Source organism: Neofelis nebulosa, chromosome 5 (genome assembly GCF_028018385.1).
Source record: "Neofelis nebulosa isolate mNeoNeb1 chromosome 5, mNeoNeb1.pri, whole genome shotgun sequence".
Taxonomy (NCBI): Eukaryota; Metazoa; Chordata; class Mammalia; order Carnivora; family Felidae; genus Neofelis; species Neofelis nebulosa.
This window is the reverse complement of record NC_080786.1, coordinates 25,818,650-25,843,320: the sequence shown is the minus strand read 5'-3', so window position 1 is coordinate 25,843,320 and position 24,671 is coordinate 25,818,650. Positions and strand designations below refer to the sequence as shown.

The following is a 24,671-nucleotide window of genomic DNA, read 5'->3' as shown; positions in this document are numbered from 1 at the left end:
ATAGTGTTAAAATATCTGAAGTGCTATCACTGTGAAGAGATACCAAATGTGCACAGGTCTAGAGATAAGAACTAGATCAATGAATAATAATAACAAGCAGCAAGATTAGATTTGGTTCAATGTAAGATAGTACTTTTATCTAGCATTATTTTATGTGAAGATGGAACAAGGCTGGCTGATCATATGAGGCTGGGATGAACATCCCAGGTAATGTGAATACCTATGACAATTCTAGGTACTTTATGTGTACTCAGTTGTAACATGTCTGTCAAGTAATTTCTACTTCCAATTTCACAGATAAAACTCTGAGGTGGAAAAGTAAAACACTGGAAATTACATGGCTAACAAGTAGAGAAAAATGGACTCTAACCCAGGACCATTTGTTTCCAAAGCCTAGCTCCTACAAATCACACATCTAAGTGACGTTAAATTAGCAGTTGTTGAGGAAGCAAACAGGTTCTGAGTTGGTGAGAACCAAAACGCATCTGATTTGAAGTCCCTGATTTCAAAATTAAAATGCCAGAAATGAAAAGTATTACTCCCTTCCATATGATTCAGCAGTTCCTAGTTTAAGAATGCTCTCACATTTATTCCTACATTGCTTCCTCACAGCTATGCTCTAAGGTAAGCAAGCTAGGGAGACACTATTTCTTGGCATTCTACCTGAGAGAGAAAGAGAACAGCAAGGATGAGTTCCTTCAACTTTCTTCTGGTTTACTTTCAAAGATATTTGTACCTTTGATTTTCCTCTCTGATCTTTCAGTTACTCGTGGCCATTTATTAAACACGTCTTACATGCCAGATACCATACCTTAATGACTTTGCAGTCATTGGGAAGGAGCTTATACTCACAGAAGAAAAAGTATTCAAAGCCACTTGTTTCACCCTTGTTTCACCCTACTGCAATCTGACTTCCACACTCACCATTCAAGTGAAATTGCTCTAAGGTCACCAGTGGTAACTTATTACAAAATCTGCATTTTTCTCAACTAGTCTATAATACTGGATACCAATGATCTTTATTAAAACTATCTTCCAGGGGCGCCTGGGCGGCTCAGTGGGTTAAGCATCTGACTCTTGGTTTCTGCTCTGGTCATGATTTCATAGTTCGGGAGTTTGAGCCCTGTGTCAGGCTCTCTGCTGTCAGCACAGAGCCTGCTTCGGACCCTCTGTCTCCCTCTCTCTCTACCCCTCCCCTGCTCTCTCTCTCATTCTCTCAAAAATTAATAAACAAACATTAAAAAAAAACTCTATTGCATAAAATTTTCACCTCTATTTCTAAACCTTCTTTTTTGGCCCCTTCCACTTGACTTTTCTTCCACCATCCATATTTAAATACTGGCTTTTCTTTCAGCCCACTTTTCTTACCCCTGTCTAATAACCTCCTCTTGGACAATCTCATCGATAATATCAGCCATCACATTTGATACTTTCAAGTCTTTATTTCCAATCCTAACCTCCAGACACAACTTCCAAATGTACAACAGGCCATTTTACCTGCATATTCTAGACTATCTCAGACTCAGTATGTCAAAAATCAACTTACCATCTCTAGTCCACTCCCCCAAAGTGTTCTTTTCCTAACCTTCCCAGATTGGTTAATAATAATGGCATCACCATATATATACAGTAGCCCAGAACACAAAGAATTATCTAGAAGCCTACTCTCACTTCACCACCTCCCACTTCTTTTTCTTTTTTTTAATGTTTATTATTTTTGAGAAAGAGAGAGAGAGACAGACAGAGTGCGAGCAGGGGAGGAACAGAGAGGGAGACACAGAATCCAAAGCAGGCTCCAGGCTCTGAGCTCTCAGCACAGAGCCCGACGCAGGGCTTGAACTCACAAACCATGAGATCATGGCCTGAGCTGAAGTCAGACGCTCAACTGACTAAGCCATCCAGGCGCCCCCTTCATCTCCCACTTCTAATTGGTCACCCACTCCTAGGCATTTTACGTAAAATCCTCCTGAACTTTCTTCACAGTGATCTATTTCAGACCCACTTAAGTCCTCAACCTGAGTTATGAAAACCACCTTTTTTTTTTTTTTTTAATTTTTTTTGATAGAGACAGAGAGCGAGTGGGGGAAGGGGGGAGAGAGGGGGAGAGAGGGGGAGAGAGGGGGAGGGAGAGGGGGAGAGGGAGGGAGAGAGAGAGAGAGAGACAGACAGACAGACAGACAGAGGATCCAAAGCAGGCTCTGCACTGACAGCAGAGAACCCAACGCAGAGCTCAAACCCACGAACTGCAGGATCATGACCTGAGCGGAAGTCAGACACTCAACCAACTGAGCCACCCAGGTGCCCCGGAAAACCTCTTAACTGGTCTCTCAATTCCTGGTTCTCCTTTCTCCACTTCTATCCATCCTTATAGTAAACATAGATTCTTTCACAAGAATGCTTTCCTTTCGGGAGTTCATCTGGTCCAAAGATATACAAGAGACCCAGGAATGGCCAGAAGACCACTTACTCCTAGTCACATGCTAATTCAGGGATGAACATATGATCAAAGCCAGATAGGGTCTTTCTTAGGACTTGCTTTCCTGCCAAGGCTGTCAGGAAAGATACTCTCTTTTCTTTTATAATTATAACTAAGGACAATGTAAGCTAAACTGCCTGTAGGAGAGAAAAAAAAAAGGACAAAATGTTAAAGGGGTGGGTGGTGATGGGGAATCTACTGTTACCAAGTCCTGGATCTAGCTCTGCCTGGCCAGTAAATTTCCTTTTGCATGTAAGTCATTTTGAGTTGGGATTTTTGTCGTAACCAAGAGTCTTGATTAATAATTCTCTTCATCACCAGTTACTTTCTAAATCATAGATAAAATATTATTTGCCTTTTATTTAGTCACTAAGTTTTATTAAAATACACTAAAGACATCCACCACTTATCTTGTCTTTGTTTCACATATATAAATGTACTTGGTGCAATTCAAATATACCATGTCGTTTCCTGTAGCTGTGCCTCAGAATATGCTGTTCCCCCTACTTAGAATGTTCCCTTCCTACCTGCTTACATAGCAGGGTTGCATTACAATAAGGCTGGAAAATCAGACAGGGGCTAAATCATGAAGGCCCTTGGATGCCACATTAAAGTATATACATTTTAACCTGAATACTGGGGAAACCACCAAAAAAGTTTAAGTCAAAAAGTGACATAATCAGATTATATCTTGAAGCCTCACTGTGCATACAGTGTAAATGATGGCCTAAAAATGAGGTGGTATTAAAGACAGAAAACAACAGCAGGCTGCTGTTATTGTCCAACCTAGGGACTACAAGGGATGACGAAAGGAGTAAACTGGGACTTGGGACTTTTCTGGGAAAAAAGTTTGCCAACTCTTGTCAATAGCACTGATAAGTCTTTCAAATTTTTTAAGCTAGCATTTCTTACAATAGTGTAAATACAAGGAAAAGGGAGGCCTACAAAACTTGGCATGAAAGATTTTACTGAAGTATCATTTATAACAATAAAACTAATTTTATGTTGAATGATTTAAAACACAGTATATATCATACAATAAAACTGAATGATATTTAGTAACAAAATTTTAAAGAATTTCTAAAAATATGGGACAAACAATACTCATAAAAGTATTAAGTGAAACACAGTATATAAAATATATTCTAATTATGTTAAATAATGATCAGAAGATTTTTAAGTAACAACAGATTAATTAAACTCTGGCAGGATTATGGGTACTCTGTTCTTTCCTTCCTGTGTGCATATAATTATTTTTTTCTGATTCTTATCATGATTCTTTCATGATTCTTATTTGCTAAACCCGATCACTACTTTAGAGGTAAGAAAAATAACTTCTACAAGGGTTAAATGACAAAAGTTCACATTCCAAAAAGTAACAGAAGTTAGGACCAAAATTTGAAGAGTGCCTAAGTGAAGACTGACTGTTCAGAAGCAAACTTGCCAAGCCAGAGCCATTTAACAACTCCATACCCATAGCTCCAGGGACTAGAACCACTTAGCACTCAATGCAGAGCAGAGCTACAGAGACCTGAAACTTGCTGGGCTAAAACTGCCTCTCAATTCATACCTCAAAAGCTATCAAATATCTAGTGAAGAGCAGAATGCAAAGGGTAATTTAAGATGCCTGTTTTCATAATTTTGTTCTCATACAAATAATCCTTTAAAGAACAGAAAAGGAAATAATAATAACAGACTGAATTGGAGAACGAAGGCCTAAGCAAAAGGTGTTTAGAGACACTGATGCTCTAGACTCTGTACTTACTTTGCTCTTTAAAACATAAGTGAATGCTTTATTACATAAGATTATTATTTCCTTGAACTGGGATCTCTACAACCTTGTTACAATCCCAAGTAAACTCTACAATCCTACATCAACTCAAATTGCTCAAGCAGGATAACTAAAAGTCACTTGGCTACCAACAAAAGAGAATTTCAATGTGTTATTTGTGAAATAAAAGACTTTAATGGATGGCTACTAAATAGAAAAAATGATCATCAAAAACAATTTTAAAAGCCTGAGCTATCTGTATGTATTTTCTAACATTACAAATCAAGAAATGGTGTTTTATTTAGGTGCCATTTAAATTATAGTATCATCTAAAAAAACCAAAACATCTAAAATGTTTCTAAGGTAGTGGACTGAAGACTGTATTAGAAAATATGGTCAGGCTGGGGTGCCTGGGTGGCTCAGTTGGTTGAACGTCCGACTTTGGCCCAGGTCATGATCTCACGGTTCGTGAGTTCGAGCTCCGCATCGGGCTCTGTGCAGACAGCTTGGAGCCTGGAGCCTGCTTCAGATTCTGTGTCTCCCTCTCTCTCTCTCTGCCCCTCCCCAGCTTGCACTCTGTCTCTCTCTCTCTCAAAAATAAATAAACATTAAATAAATTAAAAAAAAAAAAAGAAAGAAAGAAAGAAAATATGCTCAGGCATAGCTCTTAACCATTTCATACATACTGATTTATCTTTTTAAAAATAATTACTATATATATATATATATATATATATATATATCACAAATAATGGTTATGTTGAACTAGTTTGTCTATATGAAGAACTGTATCACTATCAAAATTTAATTTCATTGTTCTTTATGATGTATTTTAAAATAATATGTAAATTTAGACAGTCTGCAGAAACCAACGCAAAACCACCATCTAGTGGTAAAAGATGAAAATTACAATTTACACAATGATCATATAGCAAAAGTAGTTGAATTTGTGACTGCATGATCTCTAACACACATTATCAGGAAATAAAAAAATAAATGAGCCATTTGATATTGATGATGTCTGCTATTTGTTGCCATTTTTCTAATCAAATTTTATCCTTACTATCTTGACACTTTTTCCTTTTTCTGTCTTGCCTACCCATTACTCAAATCCTTGACTGAATTAGGATAGGAGTACTTCAAGACTCAAAGCTTTTATTGAGCTAATAGTTAGAAAATGATTTATAAACAACAGAAATAAGGTGTGTGAGGGGATGTGTTTCCAATGGAATTCTAGCCAGCAAAAGCCATCCAGGTAACAACAAATGAGAGGCATCCTGTGTGTGTTGTGTGTTGTGTTGTGTGTGTGTGTGTGTGTGTGTGTGTGTGTGTTTAAGTGATAATTAGTAGATAATTCTGAAAGGCCAAGTAAAGAGTCACAGCTGGTTAGTTCAAACAGAATTCAAAATTTCAAGAGAATATGAATCTTTAATATCATCAAAATTATTCCAATTTGAGGAACACAAACTAACGTTTTCCCAATACTTTCCCCTCCTACCAGAATACAGATGGACAAAATCTTTCAGCTTTCAACATAATAGCGTTCTATTCACTTCCTCTTTTTTAAAAAACAAAGAAAATTTTAACTAAGAACAAATTGTAACAAAAACCCGGAAAGGGTGATTTGTTTTGTCATAAAACAACTTTGCATTGAGTCTACTTAATATCTAATGGTACTACCATTTAGGAGCAAAAATATTTAACAGAAAGTACAGCAAGGTGAAACTTGATAATAGTAAAGAATCCACTTACTGGGCCATTGGTTTTTCCTTTCTACACAACTTTTCGGTATGTTTGAATTTCAAATAAGAAGCCTAACAAACAATGCCAATGATACCAAACCAGTTTCTACTGTCTTCACAAGCACCTCGAGTCTAACACTCCTAGGTTTTGTGAGATTTTTAAACTACTTTCATTAAAAACATGGGAGTCACTCACATAACTGCTTCCCCAGTGATTAATGAATGGCTGACGTTTACAGAGTGCACCACAAACATGTAACATGTAAGAGAATGAGCTATGAGCAAAGGGATGCATACAACTTGACAAGAATGAAACATCTAGTAATTTACTCGTTTAAAAAAAGAAACTAACTACAATACCATTATTTTCAGCTATTTCATATTTCTCTTCTTCAAATTACAACACCGAGATCTTAAATCAGATTTTTAAGCCCCTCCACTGAAAATCTATTCAAATTAAGTTGTTATAAATAAGTTTTCCAGGAATACAGGGACCACCACACTTCTAAACAAAATGTCTACAACAAAGGATTTATGTAGAAAAGCTATGCTTAATTTATGATGAGGCATAAATACCAACAAACTAACACATTAAGAGAGCTGCCTATATTACTGCAGAGAGACTACTGGAAAATAACCTACCATAATAGGAATTCCCATACTATTTTCCTCTGGTGGAAGCAGTAGTTGTATTGCTTCAATTCCAATCTCAGGCCTGTGGCAGAAAACAGATATCAAAAGCAAGAATATGCTGACCCTAGAAATGAAGGGCTATGTTATAAAAATAACTAGCACCTTAACAAAACATTGAATTATTAGATAATATTCAAAACCTACTAACTCAGAAGTTTTACCCTTCTGTCAAGAAAGAAAATTATTAAACTATCCAACAAGGCAGTTTTTGTAAAGGTTTCGTTTATATATGAACCATTTAGAAGAGACTCAAAAAGTGGGCTGAGTCAAAATTGCCTGCAAGAAGACATTTTCATCATTCAAAAAGAAAAAACCCAAAACTATTCAAATATATTCACTATAATAAATGAATATATAATAAGTGCTTCCATGGGGATGTTTTAATCTAAGAAACTGTCTATGAAGTATAAAATATTCAATCTATATAATTTCTGAACATTTAAAAACATGTTCATTTTAGAAATACATAAATTTAAGAAATCACAATAGTATCTCCCAAAGGTAAATGTACTTTTTAAAAAACTGTGAGAATACACTGTTTAGTAACTTGCTTCTCCCCACTGCTCTCCATTCAACCACATGGACCTTCATCCATCTCATTAAATATGCCTCTATTACACTTTCAATAACTATATAACATAAAATTAAAAAGTATTTAACCAATTTCCTAAGACTGAACATTTGGGTTGCTTCTGTTTCTTTACACTCTTATATAACAATTTTTCCAGAATATCTTAATAGCCATTTTTAGTGAAATGGCTTATCTTCAAATAAAATTAGGCCTAAAATATTCTGGAACCATCTTTCTCAGATACGATAACCTAGAAAGAACAAAGGTCAGAATTAAATTCCCTGCATAAAAATATGTTGTCAAACTTATTTCTTATTAGGTTTGAGGTACCAGTTTTTATCATCTTTGTCATAGTGATTTCTGCTCTGCTCTAATGCCTTATAGAAACCAATCTATCTACTCTGGCTAGAAAAAGGTTAGCTACAGTTCTTTTTTTTTTTTTTTTTTCCATTTTTTAATGTTTATTTATATTTGAGAGAGAAAGAGAAAGAGAGAGCATGAACGGGGGGGAAGGGCAGAGAGACGGAGACAGAATCTGAAGCAGGCTCCAGGCTCTAAGTTGTCAGCACAGAGCCCAAAGCAGGGCTTGAACTCACGAACCGTGAGATCATGACCTGAGCCAAGGTCAAACACTGAACCAACTGAGCCACCCAGGTGCCCCTAGCCACAGTTCTAAACATATTAAAATTTGTTTTTTCTTCCGTTGTCAAAACTCTTTCTGAACAAATTAACCCTCCCAAAACAATATTAAAAGGGGCATTACCTTTAGTAGGTCTTTTATAGTGTTAATATAACAGACATAGTAATATTATTAATTTGCCATTTGGTGGCAGTAAATACAAAGGAAAGTAAATTTCCTGTGTACTGCTACTGTATTATTACTACTAACACAAAGGTAGTCTTCTCTGAGTTATGTATTTTAAAGAAGAGTTTCAACTTTAAAAAAAGGTGCTTTATAGGTTTTAAACGTTGTATTTTAATCTTGTTAATAGTCAAGTTCAAAACAATACCAAGAGCAAATTCCGGATTATTTGAAAATAGTCTTCTGTTACTATAGATTTATAAATAAAATTTAATTGCCTCAAAAACTATGCAACTCTCTTGATGCTTATCAAGCAACATGTGATTATAATAACTTTCATTCCTATTAACTAAAATCAACAAATTTCATGTAAAGATTACATTCTCTTACTCTAATCAATACTAAATCAATAATCATTGGTTAATAACTACTTATGTGCTAAGTACAAGGAATGTAACAGTAAACAAGAGTAGTTTCTGACTTCATGGTTTACGCAGACTGGTTTACGCAGTCTCCCATATATTCTGTTTTCCAGACTTATAGAGTAGTAAAAGACCAGCTTGAAAGCCTAAGTATTATACAAATATATATAACACAAAAATATTACAGTTTCCCTCCATATATAATTTACACCAAAAATCGGAGTATTTATATTTTTATATTATGTTATAATATAAAAGTTTTCTGTTTTTCTATTATGATTTCCCTAATGCCTTTTTTTTGTATTTTTTTAAAGCCTGTCTTTTTTAAAATATTAAGTTATTCCAAAAGGAAATCTACAAAATACCAAGTAACTGAAATAACTGTCACATTAAACTGAACAACGTATGTATTTTTTCACAAAAAATTATCACACACAAAATTATGTCAAGCTTCTCAGTAACTTACAGAAATCACTGCCAAAGTGTCTTATAGTCCAAGACACTGAGAAGTATGAACCTAAGATCACAAGTAGATTCAAAATGAGAGTAAATCTGCACATATATTGACAGATACATGTGTCTACATTTGAATATTGTAAAGACACTGTCTTCCACAGAGAAAGTATCTCCTTCAAGGGCAGGGGTTATATCCCATTTACATCAGTATATTCAGTTCTGGGCTTTGCTTATAAGCATACAACAGTGATGAACAATTTCTTATGCACTAACATTTCTCACACTGATAACTAGACCTTGTTAGCATAAGAGAATTTTCATCTTCTTGTTTTACTGTTTGGGTCCCAACTAGACATAAGATTTTACAGGTTAAATATTAGAAATGGTAATTTCATTTGGTCTAACCTAATACCCATTATTTACAATGTAAGTTCTTTGAGGGGAGGCACTATTTCTTATTCCGCCCCAAAATGCTCATCTTCTATTAAGAAAAAAAGATAAGTAAAAAGTAAACAGTGAAGCAGTGCAATAAGTGCTCTGACAGAAGTTCGTGGGGGGGGGGGGGGGGACATGGACATACATACATACGGTACACTAGTCAATGAAAGATATCAGGAAAACTGGAAGCCATCTGGAAAAAAATTAATAGCATTCTTCTCCTAAGTGGTCATTATACTGAAATGTATGTGTTAAAAGAACTATAAAAATCCTAGGAAATGGACTGATTTCTCCCTGAGGGGAAAAAACAAGACAGGGATGCCTGCTCTCATCAATCCTATTCAGTATCATATTGGAAGCCCTAGAACTGCAATAGGGCTAAAAGAAGAAATAAAAGGCATACAATTTAGAAAGAAAGAAAACTACCCGTATTAGCGCACATGATTATCTATGTGGGAAATGCCATGGAATCTCTGAAAAAGTTTCCGTATCTAGTAAGTTCAGCCAAGTCATGGAATACAATTATATTTATACATACTACCAATGAAGTGGAAATCAAAATTTTAAAAGCAGTAGCATTTATAAAAGCACCCCAAAAACTGACATGTTTAAGTTTATGAATTTAAAAAATATATGCAGAATCTGTATGCTAAAAACTATAAAATATTGAAGGAAATCAAAGACCTAAATAAATGAAGAGATACCACATTCATGGGTTCAAAGACTCAATACTGTTAAGATGTCAATTTTTCCACATTTAATCTACAGATTCAACACAATCCCAATCAAAGTATACTAGTGGTATTTGTAAAAATGAATAAATGGATTCAAAAATTTATATGGAAAGGCAAAATTTACAGAGAAGAGCCAAAACAATATTTAAAGAGAAGAATAAAGTTTGAGGATTCACACTACTAGAAAGCTATAGTAACCAAGACAATGTGGTATTGCAAGACAGACAGACATATAGATCTGATAAAATGGAACAAAAGAGTCCAGAAATAGATGCACACATACATGGTCAAGTGATTTTTGACAACGGCACAAAAACAATTCAACAGAGAAAAAATAATCTTCCCCACAAATGGTCTGGAACAACCAGAAAAGACATTGGCAAGGAAAAAACAAAACAACAAAGGATTTATATCCAAAATAAATAACTCATATAACTCATTAATAGAAAAGCCCATGGGGCACCAGGTGGCTCAATTGGTTGAGCGGATGACTTTGGCTCAGGTCATGATCTTGCAGTCTGTGAGTTCAAGCCCCGCATCAGGCTCTGTGCTGACAACTCAGAGCCTGGAGCCTGCTTCGGATTCTGTGTCTCCCTCTCTCTGCCCTTCCCCTGCTTGTACTCTGTCTCTCTCTCTCTCTCTCTCTCTCTCTCTCTCAAAAATAAATAAACATTAAAAAAAAATAGAAAAGCCCAATTTTTTAAATGGGCAAAGATGTAAACAGTTTGGCATTTCACAAAAGGCGATATACAGACATTAAACACTAGCAGAATTCGAATTAAAGCACAATGAGATACTATTACGCACCTAGTAGAATGACTTTAAAAAAAAAAACCGACTTGGGGCGCCTGCATTGCTCAATCAGTTGAACATCTGACTCTTGACTTTGGCTCAGGTCATGATTCCAGGGTAGTGGGATTGAGCCCTTGCAGTCTCTCAAAACAAAACAAAACACACAAAAAAACAAAACCTGACAATCCAGAATGCTGGAAAAGAGGCAGAGCAATTATAATTCTCATACATTAGTGTTGGGAATGCAAAATGGTACAGCCACTTTAGAAAGTGACTGGACAGTTCCTTAAAGTTATACATATAATTAACACATAATTCAGTAATTCTATTCCTATATATAAAACCAATAAAATAAAAATTTATGCTCACAAAAATCTTATACATGAACACTATATTGGCTTTATTCATAAGCTCCAAAACCTTGAAATAACCCAAATATTCCTCAACTAGAGAGTAGGTAAATAAACTGTGGTTAAATCCATGTAATAGAAAATAACCTGTCATAGAAAAAGAAGCAGTCAATAACTGAACACACCAACAACATGTATGCTAAATGAAAGGCTACATAATTAATCAATTTCTTATGGCATTTCACAAAAAGTAAAACCTTAAGGACAGAGAAAAGTAGTTGCCAAGAGCTGGGGACCTTAGGAGGCGATGAATACAAAAGGTCACAACTGAATTTTTAGGGATGATGGAAATGTTTTATATCTCAATTTCAGTACTCATTAGATGCATTTGTAAGATATTCCAAAACTGTAAACCAAAAAGAATATATTTTACTACAGCTAAATTACATCTTAATAAAAAAGAGAAAAACTATAAAAGAAAAAAGCACACAATAGTTTTATTAAAATAACCTAATAGGAATGGGGCACCTGGATGGCTCAGTCAGTCAAGCGGCTGACTTTGGCTCAGGTCATGATCTCATGGCCTGTGAGTTTGAGCCCCGCATCAGACTGTGCCAACAGCTCAGAGCCTGGAGCCTGCTTCAGATTCTGTGTCTCCCTCTCTCTCTCTCTCTGCCCCTCCCCTGCCCCCACTCTGTCTCTGTCTCTCAAAGATAAATAAACATTTAAAAAAAATTTTTTTAAATAATAGGGAAGACACAAAAATTTAGAAAGCCACAAAAAATTCATAGATTTAACCATTTAAAAACATTAAAAAGGAAAAACCATTCCACTAAAAACTAGGTAAAGAATAGAAACAATTCATAGAAAAGGAAACACAAATGTGCAAACATACAAAGATGTTCAATTTCATAACAGAAATTCACATTAAAGCTACACAAATAAAACACTGTTCATCTCTCAAACTGGCAAAGATCAAGAAGTCTGAAACTATTCAGGTTCTAGACTGAAATAATGTTTTAATATAATCTCTGTGGGAGAGCAATTTGTTAATATCCAATCAAACTGTGAATGCATATTCTACTCATATGTCCTGGAAATGTATTTCTGTATTTTTAAGGGAAAAAACAGCAAGTTACATTAGAAACTATACAGTCGAGAAAAAGACCTATACATTTGCTTTTATTTGCATATAAAAACATAAAGGATACCAAGGAAAACATAGATACTCATTTGGAGTGGGTTGCACAAGTTTTATTTGTGGGACTCAAAGTGGGAGAAAGACTTCTCAAATATAGCTTTCCTTGGTTTTGGTTATTAAATCATGTGAAAGTGGGAAAAGAAAGGGGGAGGAGGAAGAGGAATTTATCTTATAGTTGATGTATCTACACACAAAGTAATATATGTAAGTGTTAAATAATAAAAAATTTGGCCTTTGTCCTGGGTACCTGAGAGCTTCTAAAACCTAGTAATTAATTTCCTGAGTGATACAAGTGTCTTTGTTACTCATGGTGAGCCCCTAGACCATATCAGGGTTTATGCTTAATGAGGTAACTCATGGTAGGCCCTAGATTGTTCCATATTGGGCTGGCCATGCTGAAAAGAACAAACATGTGATAAGAGGGTTTGGACTGTGAGCCATGTCATAATAACCTGACCAGCTGACCTCATGGAACAGGGCTAAAAATTGAGTTTAATCATATAACGAATGATTCAATCTATCATACCTATAAAGTGAATCCTCCATAAAAAATCTTGACACTGAAGCTCGAGTATCCATATACTAAGAGGGTGACATGTCCAGAGGACATAGAGACTTATGACTTTGGGACCCTCTCAGACCTCCTCTTATGAATTTCTTTTGCTGATTCAGATCTCTATAAGAAAATTGTAATTGTAAGTATAGCACTTTCCTGAGTTCTGGGAATCATTCTAGCAAATTATTGAACATGAGGGGATGATGGGAAACCCCAAATTTACAGCCAGTTGGTCAGAAGCCATGGGTGGCCTGGGAACCCTGGAGCTATATACAGTGTCTTAAGTGTCCTGTGGAGGACCTTAACCTACGAAATCTGCACAACTGCACTGTAGTATGTGGGTATTCACTGCAGCATTGTTTGCATTAGCAAAAGATTAGAGACAACCTAGATGTCAACAGGGAACAGGATATAGGACCATAAAATACTAAGCAGCCAGAGGAATGTATAAACTCCTTAAGTACTGATGGGGAATGAACTCAAGATACTGGAAGTAGAGTGAACAATCAAGATGCACAACAGTGTATCTAGTATACTATCTGTTGTGTAAAAGGTGGGGAGTAAGAGAGATACTTGCTTATACAGTCATAAAATCTACAGGAAAAAAGAAGAAAATAATACTGACCTATATTAAGGAAATACAGCTATATAGTAAGGGAAGTAAGGGAAGAAGAAACAGAAACTTTAAACAGACTTGGAACAGGCAAAGAGATTGTTTCAGTATTCAAAACTTTCCAACAAAGAAAAGCCCAGGACTAGAAGGCTTCGCTGACGGAAGCTTACCACACATTTCAAGGAAAGTTAACGTGGATCCTTCTCAAAACAGAAAGGGAGAGAACAGATGCACACTTTCTTCAACACACAGTGCTCAAACAAATGGATATCCACATTTTTTGAGGCCAACATTACTAGAACACGGAACCTAGAAAAAGACATCACAAGGAAAAACAAACTACTGACCAATATTCCTTACGAATACAGATGAAAAATCCTCAACAAAGTATTAGCAAACAAAATCCAGCAACATATAAGAGTTCTAAACCATGACCAAGTGGGATTTATCCCAAGAATGCAAGCATGGTAAATACTAAAAAGAAAATTAATATAATATAATATAATATAATATTAATATAATATGCCAAATAAATAGATGAAGGGAAAAAGCCACACGATAATCTCAAATGACCCAGAGAAAAAGTATTTGACAAAATCCAACATGCTTTCATGATAAAAGCACTCCATAAACTAGAAGAGAAATTCCCTGACATGATCAAGGGTGCTTATGAAAAACCCACAATTAACATCATAGTTAATATTGAAAGACTCAAAGCTTTTCTCCTAAGATCAGGAACAAGACAAAACACCCACTTATGCCACTTATATTCAACACTGTGCTGGAAATTCTATCAAGATTAACTGAGCAACAAGAAGCTAATAAAAGGCATCCAAATTGAAAAGGAAGAAGTAGGGGCACCTGGGTGGCTCAATCAGTTAAGCATCTGACTTCAGCTCAGGTCATGATGTCACATTTCGTGAGTTTGAACCCAGCCTCAGTGAGCTCGAGCCCCACATTGGGTGAGCACAAGCCCTGCTGCTCTCTCTCTCTCTCTCTCTGCCCCTCCCTCACTTGCACCCGCTCTTTCTCTCTCTCTCTCTCTCAAAAAAAAAGCTATTAAAAAAAAAAAGGAAGAAGTAAAACTATCTCTTATTTGCCAATGATATGATCTTATATACAGAAAATCCTAAGGAATCTCCGAAAAAAAAACCTGTCAAAACTGATGAACAAATTCAGCAAAGTTACAGAATATAAGATCAAGTCACAAAATCAGATTTTCTATGCACTAGCAATGAACAATCCAAAATTAAAAACATTATTCCATTGGGGTGCCTGAGTGGCTCAGCTGTTTAAGCATCTGACTTCGGCTCAGGTCATGATCTCTCGGGCTCGTGAGTTTGAGCCCCATGTTGGGCTCTGTGCTGACAGCTCAGAGCCTAGAGCCTGTTTCGGATTCTGTGTCTCCCTCTCTTTGCCTCTCCCCCACTCACACTCTGTCTCTGTCTCTCAAAAATTAATAAACATTAAAAAAAAACACCCCACATTATTCCATCAACAATAGCATCAAACAAACAAACAAAACCGCACAAAATACTTTGGAATAAATTTAACCAAGGAGGTGCAAGACTTGTACACAGAAAACTATAAAACAGTGTAGAAAGAGGGGCACCTGGGTGGCTCAGCTAGTTAAGCGTCCAACTCTTGGTTTTGGCTCAGGTCATGGTCTCATGATTTCATGAGTTTAAGCCCTGCACTGGGCTCTGTGCTGACAGCATGGAGCCTGCTTAGGATTCACTCTCCCTCTCTCTCTGCCCCTCCCCCACTCACACTGTCTGTATCTCCCTCAAAATAAAACTTAAAAAATCCATGAACCTGTGTTCGTGGATTAGAATACTTAATATTGTTAAAATGGAAATAGTCCCCTAAGTGATCTAGTGATCTACAGATTCAATGCCATTACTATCAAAATCACAACAGCCTTTTTTTTGCAGAAATGGAAAAACTGATCATAAAATTCATATAGAAATACAAGGGACTCAGAATAGTCCAAACATTCTTGGAAAACAAGAACACAGAAAGCTCACACTTCATGATTTCAAATGTTATTACAAAACTACAATAATCACAACATTGTGGTACTAACATAAGGACACACCTAATACATAGGTCAACAGAACATAACTGAGAGGATGAAAATAAACCCTTACATCTATGGTCAATTAGTTTGGATTAAGGGTGCAAAGACTGTTCAACGGGAAAGAATAGCTTCTTCAAAAATCAGTGCTGAGACAACTGGACATCCACATGCAAAAGAATGAAATTGGAGCTTCACCTTATAACGTTCAAAAAAGATCAAAGACCTAAATGTAAAAGCTAACACTATAAAACTCTTAGAAGAAATTTTCGAGTAAATCTTCACCACCTCGGATCTGGCGAGGGTTTCTTAGATATCACACCAAACTGACAAACTGAACTTTACCAAAATTAAAACTTTTGTGCAAAAGACACTATTTAAAAAAGTGGAAAGATGTCCTGAAAGAATGAAAAACTATTTACAAATTATGTATCTGAGTCTAGTATCCAGAATGCATAACGTATTCACACAACTCAATTTTTGCAAAAAAACTAAACAATGATTTTAATGAGTCATATTCATATATGTAAAGCATCTAGCATAATGAACTGTGCTAAATGAAAAAAGTTTAGAAAGCTACATATACCCTTTGTTTAGAATTACGTATTATTCATTCCAACAGAGGTGTTATTATGTGCTAGGTGCTGCCAACAAAGAACTAGCACAGCACTGTTCTAAAGGATTTATAGTTTAGTAAAGGAGACAAACACATACCCAATGTGTTTATGATAGAAGGATATACAATGACAACTAAAATAGCCCATGCCTACAAAGGGTCACAAAGAAAATGTTCATAAATAATTAATAAAACATGTGATATAATCAAAGAGAAAGCACAACTATCCTAATATAGTAGAGTAAGATGACCTAAGTATATTCATGTGCATGCATATTGCCGGGTATCACTTCTGCCAGGATGACTTCAAGGTCTTTAAACAACAAAGAGTTTATCAAATAAAGGTAAAATGGCATTTGTAATAGGAGAGAGCAGGATGCAAAGTTAAGATGCAAAACAATGGAAGTGACACACTATGGGTGGAAATATAAATTGATACAACCTCAGCAGAGGGCAGCTGACAATAGTTAGCAAAACTATGAATGTAAATCCCATTAAAAAAGATCTCCAAAACATATCAGTTGAGGGGAAAAGTATACAACAATCAAGCCACCTTGTAAGTTAAAAGGGAGAGGAAAATAGGAACATATTTGTATATGCTTGCTTGGCTTGTGTACTGTGGAATCTGCATCATCAATACCCTATTCTATAGTCTCCTCTGCATCACAGGGCAGAAGTTTGGAACTACACCGGAACTACATTTCCCAGAACCCTCCTCTGCCCCACATGCCGCTACCCCACCCCCTCACCCCGCAAATATTCAAGGATGGAATCTGCCAATAAGGAACACTCATGCAAGATTTAATGAAGAGAAGGTAAAGCTATTATTCTCTGATGTCAACTGTGAGAAAAATGCATGGGGAGACAATAGGAGTAAGGTTTGAGGTAGCTGCTGCATGAGAATCTGCTTTTTCCAGACTCAGTATTGTATAAGGTCAATTTTCCAAATTAAATCTGTAATTTCAATGGAATACTAGTTAAGCTCAAGAACTTTCATGGGGATTTGAAATTTTTAAAAATGTTTATAGAAAAACAAAGGGTAAGGAAAAGTCAATTTTGAAAAAAAAAATTGAACCTCACACCATAAACAAAAATAAAATTCTAGGTGGATCAGAAAACTAAGTGAGTAATGAAACTGCAAATTTTAAGAAGAAACTGAATACTTTTAGAACCTTGATGGGTTCCTTACATAAGAAAGGAAAAAAAGAACATAAAATACTGGTAAGTATGATTATGCCACAATTAAAAAGCCCTGAACAAGACCCCATAAACAAAGTGAAGACTAGAAATCTACTGAGATGTTTACTTGGCAAAACCAACAAAATTCATAATGAACACGAACACACACACACACACACATACACACACACGACTACACTGTAAGAAAACAAACAGGTGATTCACACAAAAACTTCCAATTGGTCAAAACACATGAAAACATATTCAATCTCACCAGGAACCTGGGATACAAATTAAAACAAGATATTACTTCACACCCATCAAACTGTAAAAACCAAAGTCAAACCAAAACAACTATTAACAAGTTTGAGAGTAAAGAGGCAATATAATTGGTATAACCACTTGGGAGAAAATAAAAATCACATAGTAAAGGTGAATGAATATGTATGTATGCTGTGACCCAGGAAGTCTACTGCCCCACACGGACCTCAGAGAAACTGTGATACACACACAAGGAGACACACCAGAACATCTACTCCAACACTCTTTCTAGTAGCTCAAAACTGCAAACTACCTAACTGCAGTATTAAGGAAATAAAATGTTTACTTGTATGAGATATACAGTGATTATAACAAATGTATCAACACAGTTAAATTCTTAAAAGAGAGTTGCAAAAGATACATATACCATTTAAAAGTTTAGAAAACACAAAAATGATAGCATATATTGTTTATAAATATGAAATACGGTATAAATGTTAAAAAAAAAAAAAAAACCTTCAAGCCGATTACCCAGGGAAAAATGGGAATGGGGCTCCAGCTGTAGATGTAACTATTTCATTCTTATAGAAACACAAACGAAATGTGTTTATTCCTGGTGATATTTAGATTTCTATCGCATTTTATTTTATCCTGTGTGTCTGAAAATTTCAAATCAAAAAATATAATCTAATTGTGAAATCTAACTTAAAAATCATCAAGAAAGATCATTCTTACAGATTGATGAAACCAGGAGCTGGTTTGTTGAAAAGACCAACAAAATTGATAAACCATAACCTACATACATCAGAAAAAAAAAAAAGAGAGAGAGAGAGAGAGAGAAAGAAGGTGAAAGAGAGGACTCAAACAAAATCAGAAATGAAACAACTGACACCACAGAAATACAAAGGATTATAAGGGATTATGAAAAATTACATGCCAGCAAACCTAGAAGAAATGGATAAATTCCTAGAAACATATAACCTCGCAAAACTGAATCAGAAAGGCAATTTGAAAATTACCAGCAATGAAATTGAATCATTAATCAAAAAACTCTTAAACAAAAGTCTAGGACCAGATGAATTATACCAATTAGTTAAAGAGTCATACTTACATCAAACTTTTCCAAAAATAGAAGAGGAAGAAAAAATTAAAAAAAAAAAAAAAGAGGTTAGAGTGGGAGAGAGCCAAAGCATAAGAGACTCTTAAAAACTGAGAACAAACTGAGGGTTAATGGGGGTGGGAGGGAGAGGAGGGTGCGTGATGGGTATTGAGGAGGGCTCCTTTTGGGATGAGCACTGGGTGTTGTATGGAAACCAATTTGACAATAAATTTCATATATTGAAAAAAAATAAAAAATAAAAAATAAAATAAAATTAAGTTCTTTTGACAGGGGACCTCTGGAATAAGTTTAAAAGCTTTCTTAAAAAAGGCTGCCAGAGAGCCAGTAAAAGATAGTCTATTAGTGTCAACCTAATATTCCAATAAAAGATTCAAAAACTTTCAAAAAAAAAAATAGAAGAGGAAGAAAAGATTCCAAACTCCTTATATGAGGCCAGCAGTACCCTGATACCAAAACCAGATAAAGACTACCAAAAAAAGGAACTACAGGCCAACATCTCTGATGAACACAGATGCAATACCATCAATAAAATATTAGTAAACTGAGTCCCACAATACATTAAACAAATTACTCACCACAATCAAACAGAATTTATTCCTGGGATACAAGGGTAGTTCAACATTTGCAAATCAACGTGATACATCACAACAAGAGAAAGGATAAAAACTATATGATCATTTCTACAGATGCAGAAAAAGCATTTGACAAAGTACAACATCCATTCGTGATAAAAACTCTCAACAAAGTAGGTTTAGAGGGAACATACCTCAACACAATAAAGGCCATCTATGAAAAACCCACAGCTAACATAATCCTCAACAGTGAAAGAGCTTTTCCCTTAAGATCAGGAACAAGACAAGGATGTCCACTCTCAGCACCTGTATTCACACAGTACTGGAAGTCCTAGCCACAGCAATCAGACAACAACAACAACAACAACAACAACAACAACAACAACAAAGGCAATCAAATTGGTAAGGAATAAGTAAAACTGTCACTATTTGCAAATAACATGATACGATATATAGAAAACCTTAAAGGCTCCACCAAAAAACTACTGGAACGGATAAAATGAATTCAGTAAAGTCACAGGATACAAAATCAATATACAGAAATCTGTTGCATTCTATACACTATCAATGAAGTAGCAGAAAGAGAAATTAAGAAAAACAATCCCATTTACATCTGCACCAAAAATAATAAAATACCTAGAAATGTACTTAACCAAGGAGGTGAAAGACCTATACTCTGAAAACTATAGAACAATGATGAAAGAAAATTAAGGCAACACAAACAAAGGGAAAGATATTTCATGTTCATGAACTGGAAAAACAAATACTGTTAAAATGTCCATACTACCCAAAGCAATCTACAGATTTAATGCAATTCCTATCAAAATAACAACAGCATTTTTCACAGAACTAGAACAAATAATCCTAAAATTTGTATGGAACAAAAGACCCCAAATAGCCAAAGCAATCTTGAAAAAGAAGAACAAAATTATAGGTATCACAATCCCAGACTTCAAGACATACCATAAAGCTGCAGTATTCAAAACACTATGTATGGTACTGGCACAAAAAATAGACACATAGATCAATGGAACAAAATAAAGAACCCAGAAATAAACCCATGAATAAACCCAATTCATCTTCAACAAAGGAGACAAGAATATGCAAAGGGAAAAAGACAGTCTCTTCAACAAATGGTGTTGGGAAAACTGGACAGCTACATGCAAGAAGAATGAAACCACACCACTTTCTTATGCCATAAACAAAAATAAACTCAAAATGGATTAAGACCCTAAAAATGAGACTTGAAACCATAAAAATCCTAGAAGACAGCACAGATAGTCATTTCTCTAACACTGGTGGTAGCAACATTTTTCTAGATATGTTTCCTGAGGCAAGGGAAACAAAAGCAAAAAACTATTGGGAGTACATCAAAATGCACAGTGAAGGCAATAATCAATAAAACTAAAAGGCAACCCACTAAATGGGAGAAATATTTGCAAATGTCAGATCTGGTAAAGGGTTGGTGTCCAAAATATATAAAAAACTTACACAACACCAAAAAACCCCCAAATAATATAATTTAAAAATGGCAGAAGGCATGAACAGATTATCTCTCCAAAGAAAACATACAGATGGCCAACAGACACATGAAAGGATGCTCAACATCACCCATCATCAGGGAAATGGAAATCAAAACCGCGATGAGATATCACCTCACACCTGTCAGAACAGCGAAAATCAAAAACACAAGAAACAACGTGTTGGCAAGGATGTGAAGAAAAAGAAACCCTCGTGCACTGTTGATGGGAATGCAAACTAGTGCAGCCACTGTGGAAAACAGTATGGAGGTTCCTCAAAAAAGTAAAAATATAACTATCCTATGATCCAGTGTTTGCACTACAGGGTATTTAACACAAAAACACTAATTCAGGGGCGCCTGGGTGGCGCAGTCGGTTAAGTGTCCGACTTCAGCCAGGTCACGATCTCGCGGTCCGTGAGTTCGAGCCCCGCGCCAGGCTCTGGGCTGATGGCTCGGAGCCTGGAGCCTGTTTCCGATTCTGTGTCTCCCTCTCTCTGCCCCTGCCCCGTTCATGCTTTGTCTCTCTCTGTCCCAAAAATAAATAAAAAACGTTGAAAAAAAAAAAAAATTTAAAAAAAAAAAAAAACACTAATTCAAAGGGATACATATACACACCTATGTTTGTTGCAGCATTATTTACAAATAGTCAAACTATGGACACAGCCCAAGTGTCCACTAATTGATGAATGGATAAAGATATGGTAATATATACATAAGAGAATGTTAATTCAGCCATAAAAAAGAACGAACTGTTTCCATTTGCAACAACATGGATGGATATAGAGAGTATGGTGCTAAGTGAAATACATCAGTCAGAGAAAGACAAATACCATACGATTTCATTCACATGGAATTTAAGAAACAAAGCAAACGAACAAAGAAAAAACTTAAATAGGGTCAAGACTGGAAAAGGATAGATTGGTCAGAGAACTACTACATCAATCCAAGTAAGATAAGACCAATAACATGGAAGGAGAGAAATCTATAATACATATACATAGGAATTAGGAACCCACACAGTTATGAAAGACTGGTAGGCTTATGAGTTATTTTCTTTAGGATCTCCCATGTTGTTGAAATGTTTGTGCATATCCATTAAACCAAAGTAAAAAAAAAAAAATAGTCCTATATGAGCTTGATTTTTAATCTTTCTTCTAATTCAAGTTCAATTACACCACCTTCTAGTTACTTAGGCTGCCTTTCTACAAAATTCTACAGTTAAAATCAAAGCCTGAGGAGCCTCTCTCCAGAAGCTCTTCATTTCTATTACTAAATCTGATTCATAATATTATCTTATCTGTATTACTAATACAATGTACAAAAGACACATCCTTGTCAACCTGCACCAAACTTGTCACTTTCACTATTTGTGTATCACACAAAAGCTGGCAGCTTATAAACAAACTCTAAAATTCATCATCTCTAATCATCAACTGAAAATAATTCCACTGACATGGGCTGCAACAGTCATTAATATTGGATCCAAACACAATTTATAGGCAAAAACATAGCAAATTCCAAAAAGACATGTAAGAACACTTAAGATAATGAGTTAACCCTACTGAACAACAATGTTCTGATACATATAATTTGAATCTGAGAGTATCCTTTCATCAAAACTAAGATTTCAGATGATTTCATCTAATATATGTGTGTATGCCTTCACCTTCCCACACATTCATGAGAATGTATAGACAGATGACAACCAAAACAGACCCCGCTCTGATTAAGAAAAAGAATGCAGGCCCAGAGGTCCACCAGGTCACCACTCCAATTCCAATCACAAAGCACTTCAGTGAGACCCTAGGACACAGAGAAACACCATACGAAATGTACTGCTCTCAGAAAATTAACAAAAATATGCTAAGCCTCAGCACCCATTTTATATGTATAGGTATAGTTTTTTTGTTGTTTGTTTGAATATTAAGGTAATGCAAGTTTTAGAACGGAGTACTAGTTTCTTTCAGGGTTGTCTGCTTATCCGTGTAAACTGCCTAAGAGAGACTTTAAAAAAAAAAAGGAAGGAAGAAATAAAACAATGTCCTTTCCTTACCCTCTACTCTACTTAATGCTTATAGAGAGCTGCTTTTCAGTTTGTAATACCAAGGTCATCACCCTTCAGAAACTCCACACGTATCTATTCATTTCATTTGGGAAAAGAAAAAAGTTTGTTCCTATTAATTTTGAAATAGAGAAAAATTCTTATCTTTTGAGAATCATTCATTTTTTCAGGCAAAGATGTAGGTCTTACAACTTTGGCTGTCTGGCTGATAACAGCACTTTGTATAGAAGTGCGATAGAGATACTCTTTCTGGGTATCACTGAGCATAATCCAGTTAGCTATTACTATTGACTATCATCATTTTCATGTTTCTTTTCTTTTTAGTCCTTTATAGAACCATTTTCCTCTTGTTCCTGCTCCTAACCTTTGCCCTGCCTTTGTCTTTTGTTAGATTAAGTCAGATGCAACTAACTCTGATCTTTGGCTTACATACATGAACTGCACAGCTATTTGTTCTCTAGTAGTTATACGAAATGGTCAAATTTTAGACTTAGAACAGATCTGGGATTAGCCCTGTGACCTTGGTAAAGTCATTTAATCTCTTTTGAGCCTGAATCCCCATAACTGTAATAAGAATACCACTTATGTCAAATTCATATAAAGTACTCACTACACTTTAAGTACTTAATAAACATATACCTATCATTTTCCTTCTCTATCATTTTCTTTCCCTATCATTTTCTTTCTTTCCTCCACCAATCCCCAGAGTAGCTGCTATCTCTCTGGTCTTTAAGAACCTACGGAAGGGCAGACTTTGGAAGGAAGGAAAAAAAAAAATCCTTCTAGATCATATCAAGATGTCTCAGGTAGCAGTAGCCAAGAAGAGGACAGAAAAGAGGTAGGAAGAGGAGGCCAGGGCTCCAAACACTACTCAACCAGAAGAGCTCTGCCTGTCATAAGATTTCAGTATACCACAGGCTGCATTTGGTTAAATGGATCCAGTGGCTTTTAACAAATTAATTTTGAAAAATAACCACTGCTGACAACTCCACTTTTCCCCAACATATACACACACACACACACAAAAAAAACCCTGCACGTTCAAGAGCCACTGAAATGACAGTCTTCTTCAGTGGTTAATTTCTTCCCTATCAGAGAGTTTCCCCAGCACATAGCCCCCACAGCCACCTCTCATCTATCAAAAGTAACCAGGACTGTTCAAGGCCCTAATCAATTCTTTCTGCTACTGCAAAAAGGCAAATTTTTTGAATGCTACTAGGGAGGTCTCAAATAGGAGAAGGGTGGAATAACTAATCATGGCAAGGAAAGGATTGCAGATGGGCATCAGGAACAACTAGAACCACACATTCACGCAGCCAAGACATTTGTCAGACAATAGGTGTCATTTTCTCTCAGTGCAGTCCAGCTTCCTTCAAAGAGTGGCAAATATGGACAGCTCTCAAGTACAGCACCTTTCTGCATCTATCATCACAGAAGGATGATTCTCTTCCCTGGTTTTAGTTAAAAACTCCCAGGGAATTCTGACTGGCTTATGTGAAGGGAGGTGGGGGGTGACCAAGTAGTAGAAAACTCTGGGCAGTCCCATTAGAACTATGTGGTGAGGTACAGAAAGATGGAGAGATGGAATCCAAAAGTAAGGTGGTACTGTTACCCAAGGCACCAATACGGTAGGTATGGAAAACAA

At 35.8% G+C, this 24,671-nt stretch overlaps 1 protein-coding gene across 6 annotated transcripts in view; it reads right to left on the bottom strand.

Moving 5' to 3' along the window:
* Positions 1 to 24,671, bottom strand: part of ANKRD28 (ankyrin repeat domain 28) — a 198,159-nt gene that overhangs the window by 138,318 nt on the left and 35,170 nt on the right. For 3 of the 6 annotated variants that reach the window (XM_058729828.1, XM_058729830.1, XM_058729834.1), the window contains one exon: positions 6,632 to 6,704. The exons of the other annotated variants lie outside the window; for them this stretch is intronic. In XM_058729828.1, the coding sequence (XP_058585811.1) occupies positions 6,632 to 6,704 (73 nt within the window). Of the gene's footprint in view, positions 1 to 6,631; positions 6,705 to 24,671 lie in introns of those variants that run through there. 6 annotated transcript variants of the gene reach the window in all.